The following is a 16,448-nucleotide window of genomic DNA, read 5'->3' as shown; positions in this document are numbered from 1 at the left end:
GAAAACAAGGATCAGTGGCGATTAGGTCTCAATATTTTTATCATCTTCTGTGTTGTGTACTCCTCAGAATGAAGGCAGTAGAGATGATTTAGCATCTTCCAAGGACAGGAGCTCTGGTTGCCTCTGTATAATAGGAGGATGGAGATTAATGTGAGTAACAGTTGAAATTCTCTGTTTTTTTATTAAAGTAATTTACTGTATTATTAAGAAACGTGGAATATAAGTAAAGAAGGCAGCTACATCTCAGTGTTGAGTATTGATATACAAACTATTATATTGATTAATGCACATATGGAAAACAATGTATTAAAGAGAGATATATATTTAAGTACAAATTATTCTATATACATCAAGACTTTTCTTGTTTCTCTTTTTTGAGTTGTACTGCTAACATTATTAGTGAATTTTTTATTTAATCAATAAAAAATAGAAATATATGTAGGAAAATAGGAACAATATTGGATCAATGATGATTTCCGGTCATCATTATGAGTGGTATATGGTGACTATACCAATATATTCTGGAACTCTGGAACTCTGAGGAACTCTGAGGTCCAATATTAAATTAATCGAGTCCATTCTCAACTCGAGAAGGCATCCTATAAACAGATGTCAAGAATAAAGGAGGGGCTTATTTGTGGTCTTTGTGTTCATGGATATTCATTCTATTATTGTAATTGGAAAATGTGAGAATCTGTAAATAAATATATAATTAAAAATAAAGATGAATGGAGTAAAACAATTTCCAATTACTGAAATATGTGCTGAGCCAAGAAATACTATTAATGTACCACGGACACCCTGAATTTCAATTAAAAATGAATGGTACCTGACTGTTACCACTTACGGTAAGGATGAGGGGGCCAAGAGAAGTGATGGACAGTCTTCATCGTGTAGCGCAGTGTCAAGATCAAAATGGTTCGTTTTCATAAGATTTCACGTATCTGCTACATTAGGGATAGCTTACATAACGATGTCAATGTGGAAGCAGGGATGAGTGGATTGTCTCCACCATTTTTATCTTCTGCTTTGTTTTATACTCCTCAGAGTGAATGCACTGGACCAGAAATGAGGATTCTTCCTCGAGTGCCAGCCTAGGATGGCATCTTGGTTGTAAGAGCCAGGACACCCATGTGAGCATCATCTAGTTCCTAGTCTGGGGGTGGGTGGATTCTCTAAAAGTAATGACTGTGCTAACAAAATGGGTGAAAGGAAATTAAAGGAGGGCATCTTTTTTTTTTTTTTTATAAATTTATTTATTTATTTATATTTTATTTTTGGCTGTGTTGGGTCTTCGTTTCTGTGCACGGGCTTTCTCTAGTTGCGGCAAGCGGGGGCCACTCTTCATCGCGGTGCGTGGGCCTCTCACTATCGTGGCCTCTCTTGTTGCGGAGCACAGGCTCCAGACACGCAGGCTCAGTAGTTGTGGCTCACGGGCCTAGTTGCTCTGCGGCATGTGGGATCTTCCCAGACCAGGGCTCGAACCCGTGTGCCCTGCATTGGCAGGCAGATTCTCAACCACTGCGCCACCAGGGAAGCCCAAGGAGGGCATCTTTATCCCACTGATAAACAAAGAACTGTTATGAAGCAAAAACCTGATAATAAATATGAGAGAGATATGATGACGTGAGAATGGTTCTAGACACAGGTGAGTGATATCGAGGCCTCGCTGGGTTTTGCAAACCCAAGAGTGTCAAAATCGGCATTAGTGAATTAACGCATGAATCAGTGAACCATATAGAATGAAGAGAAGGTCATCTTTTCTGGATCGATGATGATAAATGCCAGCGTATGGGTCATCGATGACGAATAATACGTGTCTGGAACTCTGAGGTCCAATACAAAAGAAATGTGATCTTTCTCTTCATGCGTTTTCATTGGTTATGCTAATTGATTCAATGAAAGCATCAATCAACAAATCTGCCGATCCATGGTGTGAAAGTCTCAATCTCAGTCATCACCTTCTCTGGTACTTTTCAGAATAGAAGCTCAAGGTGATTTCAGCCTCCACTGTGATCAAGGTTCTCCTTTTCAGGTTGCTGTGGGACAGAGACCTGGGTGGGGTCCTGTCTTGGTTTAGTGAATTGGTTCAAGTGTTTTCATTGTATTCTCAAACGTAATAGATATCATCAAAAGGTTAACTATGGCCCAATGATAAATATGATATGAAACCTTATGTTGATTTATTGATAATATATAACATTGATATTTATTAATGAAAGGTATAATCTATTTTGGTATTAATTAGAGACAAGTCGGGGTATTCGAGTGTCTTGTTCTTTGGTTTTTGTTAATCATGTATTTATTTTATTATTATCAATGAATAAGGATTTAATTGATACAAATATATAAATGAATGAACTAAAACTAGGTCTCAAATGAACCAGTGATGATTAGCAGATGAGTCATGGATGACAAATGAAGAAGGTCTGGAACCTTGAGGCCCAAGCCATTTCATACTCTATTTCTTTGTTTATTTCATCCTATGGGCAGACGTTATGAATGTTTAAAGTTCAAGTTCTAAGATTGAGTTTTAAAATTATTAATACATCAGTGAGAGTACCTTTAAAGATATAGATAATAGATGAAGAAGAACAGATATATTATTGTCTAATTGTGAACATAAATGGTGAGGAAAGAAATAGTAAGAGAAATTCCCAACACTGGTGCCCATTATGAAATCAGTGGATGAAAGATGTTACCTCTGTGGCTAAGATTCAGGTAGACTTGAAGTATTGGAAGTCGATTTTGTTTTTCTGAGTCAGTGTCAAGTATGAGGTTTTTCTTTCTTTCAAGAGAAAACAATGTGTACATTAGAAAAAGCTATACATTCCTAAAGGTCTGGGTAAACGAGACATAGAATGCAAGAGTCAATGACGATAAATTTTCTTTCCTTTATTTTTCTCATCGACTGTACTTCATATTGTTCAAAATGGACACATTTGCGCTGATGAAGCATTATTCCGTGGTGATGTACCTTATGATTGCATCTCTGGGTTAGAAGCACAGAGACCAATGTGAGTAGTAGTCAAATTTCTTGTCACAGTTTTGTTAATTTCTGTTTGTTTGTTTGTTTTTGTTTGTGTGTGTATTCATTGTATTGTTTGAATGTTCCATATAGAATAACAGAAGGCCAAGTGTAGCTCAGTGATAACTATTGAATTTTATGACACATTAATTGATTACTGCGTCAGTGAAAAACAGCATCTAATTTAAAAAAAGAGATACGTTGATGTGAGAATGATCTATGTACACAATAGGGTTATCATGACTCTTCTAAGGTTTTGTGAATAATAGGGTTTTTTTAGTTATTATGAGTGCATTACTGAATTAGTCAATGAACAGAATTGAACAAAGAAAAGAGACTCAACCATGGACCAATGATGATGATCGTTTCGGGAAGAGTCCTAAACGATGAAAACATGTCTGGAACTCTGAGGTCCAATGCAGACATAAGTAGTATATTTCCTCTGATGAAACTTTTTCTGTTGAGAGGTTTCAGGAATATAAATAGATTATATTCTTATATTAATGTGTTAAAGTAAGAATAATTCTTTATACATCAATGTTCTGTTTTTTTTTTAATTGTACTGATTAAAATTATTAGTGAATTTGTGATTTACACAATAAAGAAATAGAAATGTATGTAGAAAAAGATGGACAATATTGGTCTGATGATGACTATCCGTGGCATATGAGTTGTGTACGATGAATACGTGTCTGGAACTCTGAGGTCTGATGCAAATGGAATCTAGTCCATTGTCCTGTTTGAAGTGACCTTATAGGCAATGGTTAGGAATATACAAAGATCTTTGTTTTGGTTATTATTACCGTGCATTTTTTCTATTTTTATAATTGAATCAATGAAATAGTCAATATACAAATATGTAAAATAAAAAAATGATGAAAGTGAAGCCTTTTTCAATTATAAAAATATGTGGTTAGGCAAAAGTTACTATCATATAGTAATACATTAATAATTATTGAAAAGACTGATAACCATTGAGAAAGATGTGGTATAAGGGTGTTACCTCTTTGGGTGATATAGAAAGTGACAGGTATTGGTTACTGACTGAGTCAGTTACAACTTTGACATTTGATTTATTAAGGGAAAAAGAAACAAATATTACCATAATTTAGTCAAAGCCTCAATTACTGTGCAAATGAATAGTGTGATATTTGGATCAATGGAGAGCGTATCTCAGTATTTTTATCACCTTGTCTGCTTGTTATTCTTCAGGATGGATGTTCCTGCTATTTCAACTTCTGCTGTGCTCACTTGTCACACCACCCCTGTGTCAGGAAGGAAACTAGGAAACTAAGGTGAACAATGGGCAAGGTTGTTGTCTTGGATTAGGTGATGCGTTTGAGGGTATTCACGGTGTTATTAAAAAGTATTAAATTAATCAAAAATTTACTCATAGTTCAATGATAAATAGAAATATTCTTTTGAATAATTGATAATGGATAGGATTGAGGTCGAATATTGGAAGAGATAGACCCTCAATGGGAAATGATTCTGTAAATTGAGGTTAGGGGTATTGACGGGTCTTATTCTTGGGGTTATTACCAATTAATGATTTAATCAATACAAATATAGAAATGATGGAAGAAAAGAGACTCAGTGATGGACCAATAATGATGATCGTGATGGGAAGAGTCCTGAATGATGAAAACACGTCTGATACTCTGAGGTCCAACCCAGACCATAAGTAGTCTCTTCCTTCTGGTGAAATTGTCTCTATAGAGAGATGACAGGAATATAAATAGATCATATCTTTGTATGGATTTCACGGACTTAGATTTGTTATTATTAATGGAGCTCTGATAGAACCATTAAACAAATATAAATAAACATAAGGAAAAATAGGGTGAAGCACTGTCCAAATATGAACATATTTGTTTTGGCAAAAGATACTGTTAATAAACACTGAAAACACTGATGCCCGTTAAATAAATGGCTGAAGGTCACCTCTTTGACCAAGCTTAGATAGAAATGCATCAGTAAAGACAGTTTAATTGTTCTGCCTCAGACTAAAGATTGAGCCTTCTCTTTTAACAAGATAAAAAGTATAGAGAGAAAGAAAAAGTAATAAATACCTAAATACTGAGTAAACGAAATGCAGAAAACAAGGATCAGTGGTTATTAGGTCTCAATATTTTTAACATCTTCTGTGTTGTGTACTCCTCAGAATGAAGGCAGTAGAGCTGATTTAGCATCTTCCAAGGACAGGAGCTCTGGTTGCCTCTGTATAATAGGAGGATGGAGATTAATGTGAGTAACAGTTGAAATTCTCTGTTTTTTTATTAAAGTAATTTACTGTATTATTAAGAAATGTGGAATATAAGTAAAGAAGGCAGCCACATCTCAGTGCTGAGTATGGATATACGAACCATTATATTGATTAATGTATATATGGAAAACAATGTATTATCGAGGAAGATATGTTACAGTAACAATACTTCTGTGTACACCAAGGCTCTTCTTGTTTTATTTTTTGAATTGTACTGCTGAAATTATTAGTGGATTTTTGATTTAAGCAATAAAGATATAGAAACGGATGTAGAAAAATAGGACCAATATTGGATCGATGATGATTTCTGGTCATCATCAATATGAGTCATATACGATGAATACGTGTCTGGAACTCTGAGGTCCAATATTGAATTAAGCTAGTCCATTCTCAACTCAAGAAGGCATCCTATAGACAGATGTCAGGAAGAGCATCTCATTTTGTTATCATCTCCTCTGCTTTATATTCCTCAGAACGGACGCACGGGAGCTGATTGAAGCATCTTGCATGGTCACAAGCTCTCTGGTTTCACCTGTGCTGTAGGAGTATGAAGACCATGTGAGTAATAGTCAATGTTTTAGTTTGAGTGGTTTGTTTAAGGTTATTCACGTATTATTCAAAATATGAAATGTAATCAAAGAAGGAAAAATGCCATGTTTGTATCAGATTGACATGAACTGTTATGTTGATTAATCTATAAATGTATCCTTGAGGTCAGTTTTTGAAACAGAGTTAGTCTCTGGAAAAGATTTTAGAGATAGATATTGACAATATTTTAGTTTATTTTTTATTTATGTGTATTTAACAATGAATTTATCAATAAACAGATGTTTATGAGAATGAAAAGAAAGAGGGCTTTCATGGACCAGTGATGGTAAATGGTAGCAGATGAGTCTGGGTAATGAATAATATATGTCTAGATACTGAGGTCCAACAAAATACCTAGTGTATTTCTTGTATTTCATGTTAAGATATACCCAGTATACGTATTTGGTTCATAGATTTAGATTTATTATTATTAATGGATTAATTATAGAACCATTAAATAAATATAAATAACAGGTAAAGAAAAAAAGGGTGAACTTTGTCTAACTATAAACATGTGGCGAGACAAGAAATACTATTAATAAAATTGAAAACACTGAAACTCAGTCAGGAATAAATGGATCAAGAGCATCTCTTTGACTAAGGATCATATCAATACAGATAATTAAGAGTCAATTATATTGTTGTGGGTGTGTCTCAAGTTTGCTGTTGTTCATTTTGTTAAGATAAAAATATCTCCACTCTGAATAATTTATAAATACCTAAATGCATGAGTAAATGAAATGTGGATATCAAGAATCAATGGGGATTATACTTAAACGTTTTTTATCATCGACTGCTTTGTACTTTGCAGAATGGAAACACTTGAGCTGATTTAAGCAGTGTACCGTGATGGTGACCTCTGTGATTGCATCTCTGTGTTAGGAGAACAGACACCAATGTGAGTAATAGTCAAAGTCTTGTATGGATTTCAGTGATTCCTTTCAGGGTATTTAGTGTATTATTGAAAAGTACCATATATAAGAAGAATGGCCAACTGTAGCCCAGTGATAAATACTGAATTAATATGTAACATAAAAACAAAGGATATAAACAAAGAGATATACTGATGTGAAAATAATTCTATTATATATACAGAATAGGGATTTCAGGGCTTTTCTGGCTTTTTGCAAATAATTGGGTTTTAAAATTATTATTAGTGAATTAATGAATTAGTCAATAAACACTGTAGAAATGAATGAAGAAAATAGGTACAACATTGGATCCATGATGACTGTTCGGTGCGTTATGAGTCGTTTACGATGAATACGTGTCTGGAACTCTGAGGTCCAATGCAAATGGATTCTGGCCCATTGCCCCTATTTCAGGTGATCCTATAGACACATGTCAGGATTATACAAGGATCTTGTTTTATGTTCATTCATTTTCTTTTAATTTTTATAATTGGATCAATCAAATAATAAATAGATAAATAAAGATGAAGGTGGTGAAACTTTCTCCAATTATAGAAATATGTGGTTAGGCAAGAAATACTATCAACATATATTAAAAACAAATGTATGTTAGGAAACATATGGTACAAGGGGGGTATTCTTTGACTAAGGATGATATAGTTATTGATAAGTCAAATTTCATGTTCTCTGTCATTGTGAAGATCGATATTGTTCATTTACTTAGGAGAAAATAAAATACAAATTATCCCAATTCACTACCTACCTAAATGACTGACTACATGAAAGGTGGAATTCAAGGACTAATGAAAATAATATCTTAACCTCTTTTTCTATCTTCTACTTTGTCTTGTACTCCTTAGAATCGTTGCAATGGGCTGACTTAAGTTTTCCACCGATGTCACGAATCCTGTGGTTGCATCTATGTGTTAAGAGCTTGGAGAGCAAAGTGAGTAATAGTCAAAATTATTTTCTTGGTTTTGTGGTTTTGTTTTTTATAAGATTTTCACTGCATTCTTAAAACCTGTGAGGGAATTCCCTGGTGGTCCAGTGGTTAAGACTTCACCTTCTGTTGCACAGGGTGTGGGTTCGATCCCTGGTCAGGGAGCTGAGATCCCACATGCCGTGGGGCCAAAAAACAAAAACATAAAACAGAAACAATATTGTAACAAATTCAATAAGGACTTTAAAAATGGTCCACATCAAAAAATCTTTAAAAAAAAATGTGAAATATAATTGATGATTGTCGACCATGGCTAAACAGTAAAAGTAGGGTTAATATGAAGCATTAATGAATCTATATAGGATTCATATTAATGAATCTATATAGGAAACTTTGAGGTCAATTAATGACAGTTTCTGTGGGAAGTAATTCTGTAGACAGATGAAAGAGCCAAAGACCTTGTTTGTTTTAAGTTTTTGTGACCGTGAAGCATTTATTTTATTATTATTAGTGAATTGATGTATTAATCAATAAAAAGTGTTGACCTGAATGAAGGTAATGAGGACCAAATCTGAATAAACAATGATGACTTGTGGTATGAGTCTTTGATGAGAAACACTACGGGTCTGGAGTTCTGAGGCCCAACACAAAAGAAATCTAATATTCTCCCCTCTTTTGAAGTGATTCTGTAGGGAAATGCCAGGCATATATGAGGATCATGTTCTTAGTCTTAGTGTACAGAAATACTTAAAAGTATTATTATTAAGAAATCAATGACAGGATAAGTAAATAAATAGGTAAGTAAATAAATATGAAGAGCGGAAACACTGTTCATTGTTAAAAAGTATTATGAAGAAATCTGATGATGTAAATTGGGATGGAAAATAAAATGATCAAGTGTATATGTCTTCGAGTGAGAATAATAGTGATAATTGTCATTTACTGATTCAGTTACAACTTTGACATTTGATTTCTTAAGAGCACAATAATTAAATCTTATCATAAATTAGTAAATGCCTAAATGACTATGCAGATGAGTTGTCGAAACATTAAATCAGTGGAGAGAAAGTCTCAACATTTTTATCATCTTGTCTGCTTTCAGAACAGATGCTGGAGATGACTTCAGCTCCTGTTGTCATCAAGATTGTCTGCTGCTTCCTTGTGTGGAAAGAGACCAAGGTGAGTAATGGTCCACACTGTTGTCTTGGATTGGGTCATCTGTTTATGGGTATTTACAGTATTATTCAAAAGTATTAGATTCATTAAAAAATTCCTAATGATAAATAGGATATGAAACATTATATTGATTAATCAATAATGTGCAGGATTGAGGTCTGTTGATAAAAAAGGTATAGTCTGTGTGGAAAATGATTCTGTAAACCAGTGTTAGGAATCTTGTCTTAGAGTTTTTATGAACCATGTATTATTCTTATTCTTATCAATGAATTCATAATTTAATCAGTACAAACATACAAATGAAGAGGAACAGACCAAATCATGGACCAGTGATGATGTCTGATGGCATAGGAGTCACGGACGATGAAAAAATTTGTGTCTGAAACTCTGAGGTCCAACACAGAACAAAATTAACCTGTTCCTCTGTTGAAATTGTTTCTATAAAGAGATGTGAGACATATACAAAGATCATATTCTTGTATTCATTTCATAACTTAGATTTGTTACTATTATGGAATTACTATAGAATCATTAGACAAATATAAATACATACATTAAAAAACAATAGGGTGAAGCATTGTCCAATTATGAATGTATGTTGCGCGGCAAAAGATATTATTAATAAAATTGAAAACATTGATACCTATTCAGAAATGGTGATTAAGTCTCATTTTTTTTATTGTCTGCTCCGTGTTGTACTTCTCAGTACAGATGCACTCGAGCTGCTTTCAGCATCTTCCACCCTCATGAGCTCTACGGTTGCCTGTATATACTAGGAAGACAGAGATTAATGTGAGTAATAGTGAAGTTACTCTCTTGGTTTCAGTGTTGTTTTTTTTTAAAGTTATTCATTTAAAAGTGCAAAATAGATTTAGAGAATGCAACACTATCTCAGTGATAAATATGGGATAAAGTTATCATCATATCAATGTATATATGAAAAACTGAGGATAATTAATGAGAGATATACTGTTGTGAGACTAATTCCATATATAGATTAGGGACACAAAAAGTATTCTTGAGTTTTTGTGAATCATCACATTTAAAAATGATTATTAATGAGGTAATGATTTAATCGACAAACCTATAGAAATTAATGAAAAAAAGGAGGGGCGATATTGGATCAGTGATGACCACTGATGGTGTATGAGTCATATATGATGAGTGTGTGTCTGGAACGTGGTCCAACCTGAAAAAAATCTAGTTCATTATCTCTGTTTGAATCGACCCTTTAAACTAATGGCAGGAATGTATGAGGAAAAATAATATTATAATTTGGAATGGACAATAAACGTACCGTGTGTATTTTGCCAAGTGTGTTTTGTCTTTGATGAAAGGATGATAACAGAACCTTGTAAGTAACAGTCAGTCATTGTTGAGTCAGTTTCCAGTTTGACAATTTGATTTATTAAGAAGAAATATATTAACCTATTTTAATAAATACCTCAACAGCTATGTAAATGAATGGTGTAATCTATAGATCAATGGATAGAATGTCTTATTTTTTTATCATCTGCTCCTCTTTTTGCTCCTCAGAAGGGACCCACTCGAGCTTATTTAAAGATTCTTCCAAAGTCACAAGCTGTATGGTTGCATCTTTGTATTAGGAGCGTGGAGAGCAGCATAATAGTCAAAGTTCTTGACTTGGTTTGAGTGGTTTTTTTAAAACAACTGTTCACTGTATTATTAAAAAGTATTGAATATAATCAAAGAAAGCCAACCATACTGATGCTTAATATCAGATTCATATGAAGCATTACATTGATTAATCCATAAATGGAACATTGAGTTCAGTTAATTGAAAGAGATGATTGACATGAATGAGTCTATAGGTGGATGTTATGAGATATTCAAGAATCTTATTCTTGTCTTTTTTTGGTGATTTACATGTATTTCCTTATTAGTGAATTAGTAAACAAATATTGGTGACATAAAGAGAAAGTTGGCCAATCATGGTCTAATGATGACGACTAGTGTATGAGTCATGAATTCATGAGATGAATTCTACGTGTCCAGAAGTCTGAGGACCAACACAAAGAGACTCTATCTATTCATCATATTTTAAGTGACTATAGATAGATTTCAGGATTATACAGTGATCTTTTTCTTGGTCTTTGTGCTCATGAATTTTAAAAATATAAAAGAATCAATGGCAGAATAAATTAACAAATGTATAAATGAATAAAGATGAAGAGGGGTGAAGCACTGTTAATTAATAAAATATTTAGTCAGCAAAATGAATATTAATATATACTGGAATAGATAATAAAATGGACCAAATATATTATGTCTTGAACTAAATAAGCATGATATTGACAGTGATAAGTAGTAGTCAGTTATTGCACTGAGTCAGTTGCATGTTTGATATTTATTGTATTGAAAGAAAAATAAAAATTACCATGAATTAATAAGCACTTAAATGACTATGTACATGGAGGATGGAAATTGTGGATAAATGAAGAGAAGAGAATGTCTCAACATTTTTTTATCATTAGGGTTGGTACTCTTCAGAACGGATGCACCGAGCTGATCTTAGGTTCTGTCGTGATCAAATTATGTTGCCTCTGTGTCAAGAAAGAGAACAGATGAGTAGTAGTAGTCAGAGATCTTATTTTGGTTTCAGTTATTTGTTTGAGTATTCCTGGCATTATTAAAAAGTACTAAATATAATGAAAAATTATCCATAATAGATAATAAGAGATGTCATAGGAACCATCGTGTTGACTAATCAATGTTGAAGTCACTTAATGAAAAAATATAGTGTATATGGGAAAAGATTCTGTAGACAGACTTCAGGAATATTTAAGGATCTTGTTCGTTTGTTTTCTTAAATAATTTGATTTTTGTTAAAATCCATGAATGAATTATTTAATTGATAACAATGTAAAACAAATGAAGAAAACGAGGGTCTAATGTGGACCATTAATGATGTCTGGGGCATGTGAGTCACGGATGATGAGTAATATGTGTGTGGAACTCGGGGTCAACCTGAGATATAGTCTATTCCCTCTGTTTGAGATGATCCTATAGACAGATGTCAGCAATATACAAATATCATGATCTTATTTAGATTCGTAGATTTAGATTTGCTATTACTAATGAATCAATGATAGAACCATTAAACAAATATAAGTAAAGAGGAGGAGAGTGAAGCATTTTTCAACATGAACATATGTGGTGAGACAAAAAATATTGCTCATAAAAGTTTTCATGTTAATATTAAAAAGTTGTTCCTTAAGAAATAAATGATTCAAGAATGTTACCTCTTAGGTTTAGGATCATCTGGGCACTGTTTTGTAAGAATCAATTTTTTGATCTGGATCAGTTCCAAGTTTAAGGTTAGTCCTTTTTTGTTAAGGAAAAATGTATATTTATGCAAAATTAATAAATACCTCAATGAGTAACTGAAATGCAGAAATCAAGGATCAATGGAGATAAGGTCTGAGTTTTTTTGATTTCTTTGTCCTGCTTTGTACTCTTCAGAATGAATGCACTTGAGCTGATTTAAGCACCTTCCATTGTCAGGAGCTTTCTGGTTACATCTGTGTTAGGAACATGAAGACCATGTGAGTAATAGTCAAAGTTCTTGTCTTGGTTTGGTTGGTTTGTTTAAGAGTATTCAAAATATTATTAAAAAGTGTGAAAAATAATCAAAGATGGTCAACTCTAGACTAGCAATAAATATGAGATTGATATGATGCATTGTATTGTTTATTGAATGTTTGTAAAACTGAGGATATAGTGAAAGATATATATTGATGTGAGAATTATTCTGTGTACAGATTATGTATGTAAAAACTCTTCTTGGGTTTTTGTGAATCATAGTGAGTTAAAATTATTATTAGTGCATTAGTGATTTGATCAATAAACACATAGAAATGAACGAAGAAAAAGAGGGGCAGTACTGGATCGATGATGACCACTGGTGGCGTATGAGTCGTGCATGATGAATACGTGTCTGGAACTCTGAGGTCCAACCGGAAAGAATTACCATAAACTAATAAATATTAAATGACTGAGTCCATGAAAGGTGGAATGCAAACAGTCAATGCATAGATGGTCTCAAACTTTACTTTTTGTTCTTTTTTGTACTCCTCAGAATGGTCACTCCTGCACTGATTTTAGCATTCTGCTGTGGCCTCAAACTCAGTTGTCTTAGGAACATGGAGACCAGTGTGAGTAATAGTCAAAGTTCTTGTCTTGGTTTGGGTGGTTTATGGTGGTCAATGCATTATTAAGAAATAGGAAATATAATCAAAGAAGGGCAACCATAGTCCAATAATGAACATGGAAACATGTTGAGGTATCCATGTATGAAACACTGAGGTCAATTCAAGTAACAGATCTAGTGTCTAGGAAATGATTTTATAGATCTACATTAGGGATATCAAGGTTCTTATTTTGGGTTTTTTCTGATTCATGTGTATTTCTTTATGTGTAAGTCGTAACTTAATAAATAAAATCAATAGGCAAAGTATAAATGAAAAGATTCCGTGCTTGGACCTTTGCTAACGACTGGTGGTGTCTGAGTCAAGGATGTTGAATAATACGTGTCAGGACATCTGAGGTCCACCACAAGAAGAAATCTAATCTATGTCTGTATTGGAAATGATCTTATAGACAGTTGTTTCCAATATTCAGTTATCCTGTTTTTGCGCTTTTGTGGGTCAAGGATAATGATTATATTAGTATAAGTGAATTAATGCATGGAGGTTTAACAAATAGGAATAAGTGAATAAAAACATGGCCAGTCCTGGACCAACTATCGCAGACGTGATGAAACAAGTATCAGTACTAATCTATTTTTGAGGAGTTGGGATTCATGTTCCTTCTCTCTCAGAATGCAGCACATACAGACAGATGCATGAATTGTCAATGTTCTCATTCTGGGATGTCTTTGGTCTACTGGTTGTTTGTTTTATTACTAATTCGGAAACATGTTTATAAAATTAAATAAAAGATTAAGTGCTGTTTAAATTAAAGAAGGCCAGTGATAAAAGTTTGTTAGGCAGCATGAGCTATTTTGCTCACTGAATTCCATTGCAGAGTTACACAGTCTGTTTTCAGCTTGGTAATGAGCAGCAAACTGTGCATGTATTACTATTATTCATGCTATTGCATTGAGCGTGTGCAATTTTATCATTACAGTGAACAAATGAATAAGTTAATAGCAATCACTAGCTCAAAGGGACAAAGTGTGGGCCAGTAATGAGCGTGTCTTGAAATAATTACGATTTAACCAGTTCCATTCAGTTGATGTCCCTCTTAGGGCAGAAATTCTGGCTCTTGCTAGTTTGACTAAAAAGAACATTGATATATACAGTAGCATTTCTGTTCAGGGTTTTGGAGGTTTTAAACGTTCCATTTCTTTAAAAAGAATGAATAGTGTCTGAATTAATTTATGAATAAATAAATAAATAAAGTAGGATTGAGTATTGTTCATTGGTATGAAATTGCCTTGGAACAAGGGCTGAGATGAAGCTAATTCTGCACAAGTAAGGCTCAGAGATTCAGGTGGTTGTATGTATGTGTGGAGCATTGAGACGGATACCTCACAGATGCTCTTGTCCTTGATTCAGGTACTGGATTCAAAGGTATCCCTTTTTTATGTAAACTTTATCATTGAATTAATTAAATTAAAAGAGGGGTTACTTTTTTGCCACTTGTAGCAAGTAACATGGCCCAAAGTTTTAAGGTTAATCTCAACCTGCTCACCCTGCATCCATTAGCGTGTTAGAGCAAAGTCAAAATCTAGGCTGTTTTGTTCTCTTTCACATTTGCTTTCTACTCCCCAGAATGGCTTCTCATGGTTAAACGTCATGGCTGGGGAGTTTCTGGGTAAGAAGCCTATAGGCCTGTATACATGGTACACAAAGTTCTCATCCTTGGGTGGGTAGTTTGCTCATGGGTGTTCGCTGTATTACAAAAAATGAATAAATGCCTACATATGTACACAAAATTTTAAAAGACCAGAGATGAGAATGAATTACACATCAAGGATTAGGATGTAACAAGTCAGTACAACTGTTGAACTATATATTTTTAAATATCATCCTAGAACACTGAGGTTCATTAATAAACAAACAAATCAGAGGTGTTACCTGTTTGGGATGAAGGTCATTTAGACAGAGAATAGTCAGAGTCAATGTTCTTGGTCTAGATCAGTGGTGAGTTCTAGTTTATTTAATTAAGAGAAACAGAAATAAATAATGAAATGAATTAATACCTAAATAGCAAGTCAATCAAGCAGAAAACATGAATCAGTGGAGAGAATTTTGCCTATTTGCCTTTTTGGGGCAAAAGATATTCTGTCATATTTTATTTAACATTTTTAAAGTTATAAAAGAATCCATATTCATTTCCTCCTCCCCCCCCCTTTTTTGTGCTATTTGCTTTGTGCTTCACAGAATGGGCATGAGCTGATAATCGTTTTGTAATGATCAAGACCTTCATGGTTCAATGTGAGTAATGGTCAAGTTCTTGTCTTTGTTGGGATAACTTATTTAGGATATTCAGTGTACGATTTAAAAGTATGGAATACATTTGATGGCTGTTCCTCTCACTACTTTACATCTTGGATAGTGGGATTTTAGTCCATCATATAGCAAGCTGATCTGTTTTCACTCAGAGCACCATACGGATGGATTGTCTGTCCAATAGTGACTCCTGATTTTTGCAGATCGAACAATTGAAAAAAAGAAAGTATGGAATATAATCAAAGAAGGCCACATAAGGACCAATGATAAGATTGTGTCATAAACCAAGGTTCGTGAAGAATCTGATTCAGCACAACAGACACCTTTTAAAAAATGAAGTTCTACAAACGTATGGACACCAAGGAGGGTAAGGGGGTGTGTGGGATGAATTGGGAGATTGGGATTGACATATATACACTAATATGTATAAAATAGATAACTCATGAGAACCTGCTGTATAGCACAGGGAATTCTACCTCACTTCGCTGTATGGTAGAAACTAACACAATATTGTAAAAGAACTATACCCCAATTTAAAAAAAAAATGAAGTTCTGACTTCTTAGCTCTGTGGGTAAGAGACCTAGAGTCTCTTGTCTGCAACACTCAGAGTTCTTCTTCTATTGGGTGGTTCATTTACAGGTGCTTATTATGTTATTAAAATGAATAACTGAATATATTAACTAATAAAATGGAGGTCCATTCATGAACCAGAGATAAGAATGTGGCATAAATCATTGTTTACAATTAATTGTTGTCATGGTTACCACATGTTCACTAAATTAAAACCCAAATCCAGGCCTTTTCGTTTGTCAGCATCTTACATTCCACAGGATGGATGGACTATAGCTAATTAAATTATTCTCCAATCATGAAGATCTTTGCCTAATCCCGCCGGGGGAGGAGCATATCATGCCATGTAAGTAATAAAGTTCTTGGTTTGGGTGGTTAGCTCATGGGTTTCCGTTGTATCGTTAAAAAAGAATAAATGTAATTAAAATTAAATGCCATGCATAGACCTACGATGAGAATGTGTTATAAGCCAGTTTATGATTAATGCAATTT

General features: G+C 33.8%; 1 protein-coding gene across 2 annotated transcripts in view; it reads left to right on the top strand.

The window, feature by feature from the left end:
• LOC309626243 (uncharacterized protein) overlaps positions 1 to 11,162 on the top strand; it is a gene marked incomplete at its 5' end in the record, with an annotated part of 91,646 nt that extends 80,484 nt beyond the window's left edge. The window contains 3 exons of one of the 2 annotated variants that reach the window (XR_014243065.1): positions 68 to 150; positions 1,048 to 1,133; positions 4,241 to 11,162. Coding sequence is in view for 1 of the 2 variants with exons in the window: in XM_082386766.1 (XP_082242892.1) it covers positions 5,193 to 5,275; positions 5,768 to 5,837 (153 nt within the window). The remainder of the gene's footprint in view (positions 1 to 67; positions 151 to 1,047; positions 1,134 to 4,240) is intronic. The other variant, XM_082386766.1, reaches the window with a different exon arrangement.
• Positions 11,163 to 16,448: the final 5,286 nt, after the last annotated feature.

Source organism: Balaenoptera borealis, assembly GCF_965194805.1.
Source record: "Balaenoptera borealis genome assembly, chromosome: 3".
Classification (NCBI taxonomy): domain Eukaryota; kingdom Metazoa; phylum Chordata; class Mammalia; order Artiodactyla; family Balaenopteridae; genus Balaenoptera; species Balaenoptera borealis.
Note: the sequence above shows the minus strand (reverse complement) of the source record. Positions and strands in the feature narration are given on the sequence as shown.